Below are 13823 nucleotides of genomic sequence, written 5' to 3' on the forward strand. Positions count from 1 at the left end.
AACCCCAGTTTATTCTCTACCCTTTGTACATCTACCTCTTCACCTAATGTCACTATAGCTAATGGAACCTCCACTCCTGTTTTAGGATCAGGAACCATCCATCTCACTGAATCAATTTCTTTGTCATCAGTTTTAAATTTACCAAATTTCTCGTTTAATTTGATTTCGGTCAGTAAACTCACTCGTGATCTTCATTGTTGTGTCTCCTTTTTTTCTGGTTATGGCTTATTTCAAGATCTTACGATGAAACAGACTATTGGTAAAGGGCGGGAATTTGGAGGTCTTTACATCTTTGAACCACAAACACTTACGGCCATCACATGCTCTAGCGTGTCGTCTCCTTTTGAAGAGCATTGTCGTTTGGGTCATCTGTCTATCTCTGTGTTGAAGAGTCTTCGTCCACAATTTCAACATTTGTTTTCTTTCGATTGTGAGTCATGTCAGTTTGCTAAATTTCATCGTTTGAGTTCGTATCCTCGAGTCAATAAACGAGCTAGTGCTCCTTTTGAATTAGTCCATTCTGATGTTTGGGGTCCCTGTCCTGTTGAGTCCAAAAGAGGGTTTAGGTATTTTGTTACATTTGTCGATGACTATTCTTGTGTTACGTGGTTATATTTAATGAAAAGTCGTTCTGAGTTACTTTCTCATTTTCGTAACTTCCATGCTAAAATTCAAACTCAGTTTAGTGGTATTCTTAAAATCATACGGAGTGATAATGCTAAGGAATATTTCTCTCTTACACTCAAGTCTTGTTTAGATGCCATGGCATTCTTCATCAATCTTCTTGTGTTGATACTCCATCTCAAAATGGGGTTGCAGAACGAAAGAATCGTCATTTCCTTGAGACAGCCGGAGCTTTGATGTTTCAGATGCATGTTCCAAAATACTTTTGGGTTGATGCTGTTTCCACAACTTGTTTCTTAATAAATCGCATGCCCTCTTCCATTCTTAAGGGTGAGATACCTTTTTGTACTTTATGCCCCAAGCAACATTTGTTTCTCATTCCACCCAGAATATTTGGTTGTACCTGCTTTGTTCGGGATGTTCGACCTCAGCATATCAAGTTGGATCCAAAGTCCTTAATTCCTTGGTTATTCCCGTGTCCAAAAAGGGTATCGGTGTTATTGTCCTAGTCTAAATAAATATTTAGTCTCTCCTGATATCCCCTTTTTTGAACATACCCCATTTTTTTCATCACCGTCTTTCTCTTCGAATAAGAGTCAGAGGGAGCATAAGGAATTAGAGGATGATTTCCTTGTCTACACAGTTATTTCTCCTTCCGATCCTCTTCCTGATTCATCTCTACCTGTGGCTACCTTTACTCTTCCTCCCATCGTTAAGGTCTATACTCGACGACAACCTCCTCCAGTTCCATGCCCTGTTCCAGAGTCTTCTTCGTCATTGGATCCAGAAATGGGTGATGATCTTCCTATTGCTTTTCGTAAAGGTAAACGTACTTGTGCTCAACCTATTTCCTCTTTTGTTTCATATAACCATTTGTCACATTCCACATGTTCATTCATTGTATCCTTAGAGTCTGTATCCATCCCGAAAACTGTTCATGAGGTTTTGTCTCATCTTGGTTGGTGTGCCACAATGGTGGAGGAGATGACTGCCTTAGATGATAATTGTACTTGGGATTTAGTTTCTCTCCATGCAGGAAAAAAGACTATTGGTTGCAAATGGGTGTTTGCAGTTAAAGTCAATCCTGATGGTTCTGTTGCTCGGTTAAAAGCACGCCTCGTAGCGAAAGGCTACGCACAAACTTATGGCGTTGAATATGTTGATACTTTTTCTCCTGTAGCAAAAATGGCATCTGTGAGGTTGTTTATTTCATTAGCTTCAATCAATCATTGGCCTTTACATCAGCTTGATATTAAAAATGCATTTCTTCATGGTGATCTTCAAGAAAAGGTGTATATGGAGCAATCACCAGTGTTTGTTGCTCAGGGGGAGAATGGAACGGTGTGTCGCCTTTGTAAATCCTTGTATGGATTAAAACAGAGCCCACGGCCAGGCCTTGGTTTGGTAGGATTTAGTCAGGTGATTGAAAGCTTTGGAATGCGGAAGAGCAGGTCAGATCATTCAGTCTTTTTTAAGAGATCTGAGGGTGGTGTCATCTTGTTAGTCGTATATGTGGATGATATTGTGATTACTGGTGATGATGTTTTAGGTATCCAGTCTCTAAAGACCTTTCTTCATGGTCAATTCCATACCAAAGATTTGGGCATGTTGAAATACTTCTTAGGAATTGAGGTAATAAGAAGCAAGAAAGGAATTCTATTATCACAGAGAAAATATGTACTTGACTTGTTGACTAAAACAGGAAAGCTAGGGGCTAAGCCATGTAGTACCCCAATGATGCCCAACCTACAACTCACAAAAGATTGAGAATTGCTAAATGATCCTGAAAGATATAGGAGGTTAGTGAAAAAACTTAATTACCTTACAGTGACTCGACCCGACATAGCGTATTCAGTAAGTATTGTGAGTCAGTACATGTCATGCCCTACAGTTGATCATTGGGCTGCATTGGAACAAATTCTTTGTTATTTGAAGGCTACTCCCGGGCGTGGTATATTATATAAGGATTATGGTCATACTAATATTGAATGTTTCTCAGACGCCGATTGGGCAGGATCTAAAGAAGACAGAAGATCAACCTCAGGGTATTGTGTTTTTGTTGGTGGTAATTTGATTTCTTGGAAGAGTAAGAAGCAAAATGTGGTGTCACGTTCAAGTGCAGAATCAGAATATAGAGCAATGACACAATCTGTATGTGAATTGATTTGGATATATGAACTTCTTGTTGAGTCGGGATTTGAAATCACCACACCGACAAAGTTGTGGTGTGATAATCAAGCAGCACTTCATATTGCTTCTAATCCAGTTTTTCATGAAAGGACTAAACATATTGAAGTTGATTGCCATTTTGTACGTGAGAAAATTCAACAAGAGTTGGTATCTACAGGATATGTGAAAACTGGAGAACAATTAGGAGATATTTTCACGAAAGCATTGGATGGAAGACGTATAGATCATCTATGTAACAAGTTGGGCATGATTAACATATATGCTCCAACTTGAGGGGGAGTGTTATAATTCTATAGTTAGGGTTTTCCATTCTTGTAAATATTTTGTGATATTTTCCTTTTCTATGCTTTGTACTCTTGTATATATTCATATCTTTGGTGAATGAATAAAGCATTTTGATTCTTTCTCAAACCTAAGAGTTTTACAGTTCACAAAACCCTAATTTTGTTTAATTTTGTTTAGAGAGCTCTGATACCATGTAAAACTCTTACGTTTGAGAAAGAATCAGAATACTCTATTTATTCACTAAAGATATGAATATATACAAGTGTACAAAGTATAGAAAAGGAAAATATCACAAAAAATTTGCAAGAATGGAAAACCCCAACTATAAAATTATAACAATAAGAAGCCTGAACCAATGGGTTGGACGACGAATCTGATGTCAGTGTCAGCAGCGAGGAATCCGAACAAATGAGACTGCAATTTCCGAAGAATCCAGCCCTGATCAATTAGGGGAAGCATATAGAACACTCTTCTTACAACAGCAGCAAAATTCTGTAAATGCTTCATACCTGTCTCCATCCCAAATTCCATCTAAATTTTCATCTTTAGTTGCAGCGAGTGGTTTCCAATTGCAGGAAATGGCATCTACTCAGGAGGTGTCTTAAGTATGAAGATTATCTCATGGAACACTAGAGTCCTTTATGACAAACCCAAAAATACAGCCTTGAAGAATTTCTTACAGAATCAACATCCAGGTCCTTTAAAATTTCTTAAAGATCATAGAGAAAAATTTTCTTGGGTCAGAGCTCACTTCCTTTTCTCACTATTGTGTGGAATTTTGGTGCATCGGGAGAGATTTCAAAATAACAAGATGGATTCATGAAAGATTTCCTACTGGGAGAATATCAAGAGAAAGGATTATGTATAAATTTTTCTGGGAAGGACACAAGGTAGCAATTAAACCATCTAGTGAAGTGGGGGGCTTATTTGAAAGCCCTACAAAATGGAGCTCTTGGTGTTGGTAATCTGAAAAATAGAATTTTAGCAATTCTATTTAAATGGAATTGGAGTTTCTTGAAAGATTAAGACTCTCTCTGGTGCAACGTGGTTAAAAGCATACATGGAGTAGATCCTCATCATTGGCATACTTTTGGCAAGTTTGGCATGAGTGTGAGAAGCCCTTAGATTAACATATCAACGATTCGGAGAAAATTCAGTTCTTTGGTTAATTTTAAAATTGGCAATGGTCGTAACATTTTCTGTTGGCTTAATTCATGGGAGTCAGAGTGTTCTTTTAAGATGCGATTCTCAAGATTTCTTCATATTGCTTCCTTCCCAAATGGAAGTGTGAATAATCACTGGGATGCAGCTAATTGTTCTTGGTATTTGATTTTCCAAAGGAATCTAGAAGAATAGAAGATTTTAGAATTTCAAGACCTGTTGTGCATGGTAGAAGGCATAAGGGTTAATCAAATTTCAGATTCAAGACTTTGGTCTTTGGATGTATGAAGGAGATATTTGGTGAAGTCATTGTCTAAGCATTTGAATGCCTATGTCCTATCGAGAAGGACATGCTGTAGCATAAGCTTCGGGATTTTGTGGAATACTCAATTCAGAATATGTCTTAATTGGAATGCTTTTATTTTCTGTGTAATCATGTTCTTAAGTTTCTTTGGAACTCATGTATATTTATAAGGATATGATGAGGGTGCTATGGGTGTGTCAACTTAGTTGAGATATCTGGGTGCACCTACTGACCTATCTTTCTTTTTTATGTTCTTGTGTTTTCCTTGCTATTTTATTTCATTGTATTTTGAGCAATAGCCTTTTTTCATTATATAAATGAAAAGTTTGGTTTCCGTTTTAAAAAAAAAAAACCTCTAGCCTTTAGACATACCATGTCTGTGAGAATGAAATCTGGGGGATGGGGAAGAAAGTTGTAAATGTCAGGGAGTTTCAACTATTAAAAAGGGTGCAATATGTGTGTGTTGGGGGTTTAGGGTTTTTTGGGGGGGGGGGGGGGGGTATTTATCAAACAACACTTGGTTACTTAGAACTCAAGGACACGACTCTACAACCCATAGAACATATCCTGTTCAAGTAAGGTCTTAACATTTGATTACTATGTCTGAACTTTTTCCTTATTGTTTTCCCTGGACTTTTGCCACAAAAGTGCAGGGACTGAAGGATTTGATTTTGTCCCTCCTGGATCTGGCTGCAACAGCTTTGGAAGATATGAAATTGCTTTATTATGTTTAGGGATGATGCATGTTCACTTTGGCCATCCAAAACAAGCTTTAGAGGTCAGTTTCTCTTTTCTACCAACTACCAGTGTTCAGTTCTCTTCTCTAATCACGAGGCTAGAATTTTGGCAAATTAAATTTTTTTGTTGCTATAGTTAACTAATCGTTCTTCATTTTGTTTCTGGATAATTGTCAGGTTTTGACTGAAGCAGTCCATGTATCACAGCAGGTAAGTTTCGTATGCAATTTCATTTATCTAATTACTAATATGAAGGAAAATAGACTTGGAGCTCTAAAAAACAAACTAATGCATTTTCTTCGATGATTTTGGAATCATTGTCTTAATCTTTAACTGCTCTATATGAGAATAAATATTGAAACCATGTTCATAGTTAAACTTTGAATTTGACTTTTTTTTAATCAATATTCTTTGCAGCAAAGCAACGATACTTGCCTTGCGTATACCTTAGCAGCTATAGGGAACTTGTTATCTGAAAGTGGTTTCTCACGCACTAGTGGTATACTCGGGTCATCCTATTCACCTTTAATGAGCATGGGAATTTCACTATCTGTCCAGCAACAATTGTTTGTGCTTTTGACGGAGTCTCTAAGAAGAGCAGAAAGTTTGAAGTTGAAACGTTTAGTAGCCTCCAACCATCTTGCTATGGCTAAATTTCATTTGATGGTAAATATGGGTACAATCTCCATTTCATAGTATGTTTTTGTTAATGTATGTTTATTTTGTACACTTCGTGTGTGTATTGTTTTTCCTCCTGAAGATTGGTGATTGTGAATTACCAGTTCACCTCATGTTTCTGCCTTTATGACATTCAAAACCAAAAGAACCATCCAAAAATCCAGTTAAACCAACTGAAACCAAATATAAAACCACTTTAACCAACTAAGACAACAAAAACTGACCCAAACCAAATAACTGAAATATTAGTTCATTTAAAATTACATAAAACTGAATTGACCGTCCTACTTAGCCTAACTAACTAAATTGTAGTATCTTCTTTACACGTGCGACCACACTGGAGGAATTCTGAAAGGTAAGGAAAATAAAGTAGACTTAGTGTTGTTTCCCAGAAGTTATCTTTCTACGATTATATTCCCGATATTTGTGGGATGGGCTACTAGAATTTGAGATGAGAAGAAATCAAAGAGATTCAGAAATTGATGAATTGGGAGCCGTTATTCAATGCTTGTCCACAGTCAACTTATCCCTAGTCCTGACAAAGGATTATGAAAGCTAGAACCAAATGGTATCTTCTCCAATATTTCTCTCTTGTGTGATATTGCGTACCTGTGTGTAAACAAGGCCAATGATTGATAGGAAAATCATGCAAATTATTGATCTGCTTGTGACCTATTTGCGTGCAATAGTTATTTTTTTGGCAGCTCTACCTGTCAGTGATCAAGAAATTGAGTTTTTTCGCTTCCTTGTGTATGCATTGATAGACGATTTATTACTTTACTCATGATCTTACTGTTTAATGCGTGAAATATTGTAGTACTCTTGTATTTATTAGATTTATGCAGGAAGAAAATCAGGACATCCTATTTAATCGTTTGTTGGCCATCGTTAAGTCCACATGCTTTAGTTTCTTGATTGCTAGTGGGGAGTGTTTTATCTGATTCACAGCAACTGTCTGGATTCTTTATACCTGTCTGGTGTGACTTGAAAAAACCAGTGTTGATTGGAATGGAAATTTTAACTGCATGTTGAACGTACTGAGAGAGTAGGGAAATCTCTTTATTTATTAATTATTGATGGGTTGTAAATAATTTGCAGCACGTGCAAAGACCTCTTCTGTCATTTGGTCCCAGAGCTTCTGCAAAGCTTAAAACTTCTCCAATAAGTGTCTGTAAGGTAACGTCGAACAAGATGACTCTCTTTTTCCATTATTAGATACTTCGTTGAAATTATTTTCATTTTTGATTTATTTTTCAAATGGGAAAATGGATTATCTTCATGGCAGATTCATGTGTGTATGAGTATCTATATAACTATATCTATTGAAATAGGGAAAGAGGATAACACAAGGAGTTTACGTGGAAAACCCTAATTCAGGGAAGAAAAACCACGATAGAAAAGAACTTATTATTTTATGTCCCTTTACAATAGACCCAACCCTAGATATAAATAGAATAATGTGAAACCCTAATTTAGCAAATATAGTAAAAAGACAAAAATGCCNAAGGAGTTTACGTGGAAAACCCTAATTCAGGGAAGAAAAACCACGATAGAAAAGAACTTATTATTTTATGTCCCTTTACAATAGACCCAACCCTAGATATAAATAGAATAATGTGAAACCCTAATTTAGCAAATATAGTAAAAAGACAAAAATGCCCTTAGGGCTAATTTAACATATTTCAACAATATCTATTAAGGAAGATATTATTTTCTGTTTTATTCTGATACTTGCATTTAATTCTGACAGGAGCTAAGGTTGGGTACTCATTTAATTTGTCAATATGGCACTGAAAGTTCTACAAAGACGACAGATGGATGCTTTAGCACTGCATGGCTTAAGAATTTACAAAAGCCTGGGGGTTCACTTGTATTGTCTAGAGACAATGAATCTGGGAATAACTCCAGTGAATTACCATTTTTGGCGCAACCCACCTCAATTCCTGGATCTGTCTTACAGTTATTAGGCTCTTCGTACTTGCTACGAGCAACTGCATTTGAGATATATGGCAGGTGATCTTAGTTTCTCTTTGACTTATAGTACTTTTGTGTCTGTGTACGTGTATAGATATATATTTTTGGACAATTTAATATGAACAACTAAACAAAACAAATATTTTGTACATTAAGTGTTATCGGACACAATTTCATCTAAAAGGGGATACCATAGCCACTTGATTACTTCATGTAAAAGGGGATACCATAAAACTTCATCTAAAAGGAGATACCATAGCCACAACTAAACTAACCAAATATTTTGTAGATTACTTCATGTTTCTTTTCATTAGCCACTCGATTATATTCAATCCCTGACAGCTTCTTATTTTTATATTTCGTGCCCATTTGTTTTGTGCTCCAAAATGCATGTTTGATATGGAAAAGAACATTTTTCTTTAAAATACTGCATGTCACTGTTGAAATCGGTATAAATCTTTTATGTTGGGTGGTTTCCTTTGTTGACCCTACCTCCTACTCCTATCTGGAATGAAGGAAAGTCGTGATCAATGTCTTTTTAGGCAAGGACAGTCCTCTGAGTAATAGTCAAAATGTTGCATGAGGAATAGCACGTTCTTAAAGACAATCAGAATATCACGGTTATTATTCTAAGTTCTAACAGTGGTTCCTCCTTACTCTTGTGCCAATTTTGGATTTCTTTCACGTTTTTTTTTTAGATTTTTGCAAATCCTTTCTTTCATTCTTAATGAAGATTTGATTTCTTTCTTTCATCTTATTTTCTGTGTCGTGGGAGATGGTAAGGAGACGTATTTTTGGGAGGATTATTGGGTGGGGGATAGACCCCTCTCAGCTGCATTTCTAGGCTGTATCATTTGTCTTCTTTGAAAAACTGCTTGGTGTCGGACTTCTTGGTTTGATCAGAAAATTCCATCTCTTTCTCGTTTGGCTTCCGTCGGCCTTTGACCAGCAGGGAAACGACTGAGGTGGCTTCTCTTCTTTCCTTGGTTGAGGGGTTTAATTTCAGGATCGAGAGGAGGGATGTTCCTGTTTGGAGTCTTGACCCACTTGTGGGTTTCTCTTGTAAGTTGTTTTTAGGTTTTTGTTGGATCCTTCCCCCCTTTGTCGAGTCGGTCTTTGATGTCTTATGGAGGGTTAAGATTCCAAAGAGGTTAAGTTCTTTGTTTGGCAGGTTTTGCTTGGTCGTGTGAATACGTTGGATAGAATTTCGAGAAAGATGTCTTCGTTAATGGGTTATTTCTGTTGAATTCTATGTCGGAAGGTGGAGGAAAGTCTGGATCTCCTTCTTTGGGAGTGTCAATTCACGAGATCTGTCTGGAATCGTTTTTTGTAGGAGTTTGATATCTCAATTGCTCGTCAGAGGGATGTTCGATTGACAATCAGGGAGTTCCTTCTCCATCCGCCTTTCTTCCATTTCTTTGGTCTGTTGGGATGTGTACTTTATTATGGGATCTTTTGGGGAAGAGGAACAACAGAGTGTTCCGGGGAGTGGAGAGGGACCATAGTGAGGTTTGGTCTTTGATGAGATTTTATGTATCTCTTTGGGCTTCGGTTTCGAAGTCCATTTGTAATTACTCCCTAGGCATTATTTCTCCTAGTTGGAAAACCTTTCTTTAGTGGGGTTTTTGTGGGCTTGGTTTTTTGTATGTCCTTGTATTCTTTCATTTTTTCTCAATTAAAACCGTTGTTTCAATAAAAAAAATGAAAACATGATTTCTTATTAAAAAGAAATTCTAGTCCTATAGATCAAGTTGTTAATTTGAGAATGTTTATCTCTGCTCTTGTACTTTTATTTTTATTTATTGTTTGTATTTGGAATTTAATTTTAGCCATCGATGTGTTATTTTTATTTTTCTCTCCCTGCTTGTTCCACAATCCCTCGAAATAATAATTGAGCTTGCTTGTTTTACTGCCTGACCATTTTTCTTCTCTGGCCATCTCAGTGCTCCTCTTGCACGAATAAATGCCATTCTTTATGCAACTTGTTTTGCAGACGCATCAAGGTAATTTCTAACTTATAGGGGTATCTTTTAGTATTGAATATCTCAAGATATTCTAAATTATTCTAGAATAATCTTATTATAAGAGCTTTCATTTCTTTTGGGACAGTTCATCTGATGCATCATTAGCGTACGTGAAACTCATACAACATTTGGCAATTTTTAAAGGATATAAAGGTCAGGGAAAATGCTTCAATGACACATTTCGTTTACTATTTCTCTACCCATAATATGGCATCAAGTTACTATTATGTTGGCGAGGTAGCTTAGCCACCTATCATTTCATTCTTTATTAATTTCATGATCATTATATTTATTATTAATTATTCTTTCTATGCTGCTTGACTTTATGTATTCTGGCTTTCATCACTCCTGTTGTCAAGGAGTTCTGTAAAAATCCTGGAAGAGGTAGTTCCAACGTTTTCTTTACCTTTGTTTTTTTGTGTGTGAAATTTCTGCTACTAAATTACATGAAAATGGGTACTGTTGGTGCAACACCACATCCTGAAAAGACGTTTCTTCGATGTTTTAATCTCTTTAGGTCGTGTTAACCATTAAGATAGAGATTTTCATAGTTCATTGAGGAGAAGAAAGCAACGATAAACTCCAACAGATAAGCCGGGCTGTCAACCTTGTTATATACATGTTTGAGATTGGTTGCTTATGTTGAAATTAGGGTTTTGCACTCTAGGGGCAATTTTGTCTTTTTCATTGTATCTTAGGGCTTCCCTTTTCTCTATTTAAGCTGTTGATCTGTTGTATTTCTTTGTATCAGTTTTCTAATAAGAATTCCCTTATCCCGTGGTTTTTCTCCCTAATTAGAGTTTTCAACGTAAAATCTTGGTGTGCTATTTTTCCTTTCCCTACTCTATTTTTCATCATGGTATCAGAGCATGGAGACGAAACCCTGGCCACCATTGAGGAAAATCCAACAGGAGAATCCCAAACCAATAACCCAGATATAACTAGTATTATCCAGAAAGCCATTGACAGGTACTTCCAAACTCTTCTTCCCCACTTTCGTGAAGACCAGCCGCCGCCGCCCTACCCACCGCCGGCCGACTCCTTTGCAGGTGGAATGACCAGTTGCCAGACCCAGCAACCGGCGACCAGCGAACCAGTAGCTACCCATCTGGTTCGGTCGTGCATAGACGACGACGACCAGCTCGCAGGTACCCATCTGGTTCGGTCGCGCACAGATGAAGACGACCAGCGACCGACTGCACGAAATCTGTCCGGCCGATCTCAGACGCTGCCAACCGACGTCGACCAGCCCCGATCTGCTATACCCCTGTCTCTTATACACATCTAGATGTGTATAAGAGACAGGTGCCGATCCGTCCAGTTCCCGTCTGTTGCTGTTGCCGCCGGTCTTCTCCTCTCAGATCGGCGTCTCATCTCAACCTCTGCCGCACCAAAAGACCTGTCTCTTATACACATCTAGATGTGTATAAGAGACAGCCTCAGGTTGGAAAACCTTTATTGTATGCAGCTACAGCCCGTGATATTTGGGAGGCAGCCCAAAAACTCTACTCCAGGAGACAGAATGCCTCTCGTTTATATACTCTACGTAAGCAGGTCCATGAATGCAAACAGGGAGCGATGGACGTTATTGCTTACTTTAACAAGTTGTCTCTGTTGTGACAAGAGATAGATTTGTGCCGTGAAATGATTTGGAACTGTCCTTGTGGAAGAGTGTTACATTATCAGTCTGAAGAAACGGATCACGTGTATAACTTTCTTGCCGGACTCAACTCTAAATTTGATACAGTGCGAAGTCGTATATTGGGGACCAGACCTATACCATCCCTAATGGAAGTCTGTTCTGAAGTTCGCCTGGAGGAAGATAGGTTGAGGGCCATGAACAGTACACCTGTCACACCAACAGATTCCGCTGCCTTCAAAACATCAGGCCCTGTAAAAGATAAACAAAACAGTAAGCCACCCCCAGTGTGTGAACATTGCAAAAAACCCTGGCACACGAAAGATCAGTGTTGGAAACTTCATGGCCGAACCCCTGTCTCTTATACACATCTAGATGTGTATAAGAGACAGCCATTAGAGTGGGTGTAAGTGCAATCGCCCATACAGGTACTTTTCACTTCTTTGGCCTTGTGAGTATAACTGGTAATAAACCGTGGATATTAGACTCAGGAGCCACAGATCACTTAACTGGCTCCTCTGATCAATTTTTATCTTATCAACCTGGTGCTGGAAATGAAAGAATCAAAATTGCAGATGGGTCCTTTGCCCTCGTTGCTGGAAAAGGACAGGTGTCACCCTTTGCCAGCTTAATACTCCAAGATGTGTTGCATGTGCCAAAAGTGTCTTACAATCTGTTATCTATTAGTAAACTTACAAGAGATTTGAAGTGTCATGTTATCTTCTCACCTTATGATATTGTTTTCCAGGATCTGAACTTGGGGATGACGATTGGCATTGCCCGGCATGACAGGGGACTCTATTTCCTCATTGAAGAAGCTTCCTTTAGGATATGTGATAGGACTAGTTTGTTGTCTTCCCATTTTTCTGTTTCTGAAACTGATTATATGTAATGGCATTATCGCTTTGGCCATCCTAATTTCCAGTATATGAATTATTTGTTTCCTCATTTTTTTCACAACATTAATATTTCTAAATTGAAATGCGATGTGTGTGTCCAGGCCAAACAACCTCGTGTTTCTTTCTCTTCTCAGCCTTATAAGCCCTCTAAACTGTTTACTCTGTTCCATAGCGATGTCTGGGGTCCTTCACCAGTCACTACCATAACTGGGAATCGTTGGTTTGTAACCTTTATTGACGATCATACTCGACTAACCTGGGTTTTCCTTCTGACAGATAAATCAGAAGTTACTTTAGTTTTCCAACAATTTTACAATTCTATAGAAACCCAGTTCAATGCCAAAATCACTTTTCTCCGGAGTGATAATGGTCGAGAGTACCTTAGTAACGCCTTACGCGAATTCCTAGTCTCTAAAGGTGTTGTCCAACAGAGTTCCTGTGCGTACACTCCTCAACAAAATGGAGTGGTCGAACGGGAAAACCGTCACCTTGTTGAAGTTGCTCGCTCACTTATGTTGTCAACTTCCCTTCCTTCTTTTTGTTGGGTGATGCTATCTTGACAGCAACTCATCTAATAAACCGCATGACATCCTGGGTCCTAAAATTCCAAATCTCCTTAGATTTCTTCAAAGAGTCTTACCCAAATTCCAGACTTCTTTCTGATGTACCCTTTTGTGACTTTGGCTGTGTGGTGTTCGTCCATACACATGGACCTAACCGTACCAAGTTTACCCCTCGGGCACAAAAATGCGTTTTTGTAGGGTACCCTCCACATCAGCGTGGGTACAAGTGTTATCATCCTCCTTCTAGAAAATACTTTGTCTCTATGGATGTGACATTCTTTGAAGATCATCCATTCTTTCCCAATGGTTCTCTTCAGGGGGAGCATTCCAATGAAGAAACCAATTGGGGTCCCGGCCTTTCTGCCTTACCTGAACCTGAACCCATCCTTGATGTCAGTATCGGTACCAATGCACCTATCCTCCCAACCAAACAAGTTCCTTAGATAACATACTATAGGAAGAATCTCAGGAAGGAAATAGCGTCGCCTGTTATCTCTCCGGCTCCAGTTCATGAGTCTGATCAGAGATCAGTTCCAGGTACTAGTAGTTCTATCCCTGATCATGATAATAAATGTGATAAAACTGATGCTTGTGTTGAAAATGTTGAGAGCAAAAACAGGGAAGATAAATGACAGCAAATATGTGATTGAGGTCGATGATGGTGCATAGACAGATGATTGTGTGACTTTTGAGAATATGGTAGAACCTGGAAAAGAAGCATCTCTTATTCCCGCCGGAAAAATTG

General features: G+C 38.2%; 1 protein-coding gene across 4 annotated transcripts in view; it reads left to right on the plus strand.

Moving 5' to 3' along the window:
• LOC120086434 (anaphase-promoting complex subunit 5) overlaps positions 1 to 13823 on the plus strand; it is a 38739-nt gene that overhangs the window by 14195 nt on the left and 10721 nt on the right. For all 4 annotated transcript variants that reach the window (XM_039043102.1, XM_039043084.1, XM_039043093.1 and 1 more), the window contains 7 exons: positions 5213 to 5342; positions 5479 to 5511; positions 5719 to 5967; positions 7078 to 7155; positions 7730 to 7992; positions 9897 to 9956; positions 10063 to 10130. In XM_039043102.1, coding sequence (XP_038899030.1) covers positions 5213 to 5342; positions 5479 to 5511; positions 5719 to 5967; positions 7078 to 7155; positions 7730 to 7992; positions 9897 to 9956; positions 10063 to 10130 — 881 coding nt within the window. The remainder of the gene's footprint in view (positions 1 to 5212; positions 5343 to 5478; positions 5512 to 5718; positions 5968 to 7077; positions 7156 to 7729; positions 7993 to 9896; positions 9957 to 10062; positions 10131 to 13823) is intronic.

The sequence above is a fragment of the Benincasa hispida genome, chromosome 1 (genome assembly GCF_009727055.1).
Source record: "Benincasa hispida cultivar B227 chromosome 1, ASM972705v1, whole genome shotgun sequence".
NCBI classification, from domain to species: Eukaryota; Viridiplantae; Streptophyta; class Magnoliopsida; order Cucurbitales; family Cucurbitaceae; genus Benincasa; species Benincasa hispida.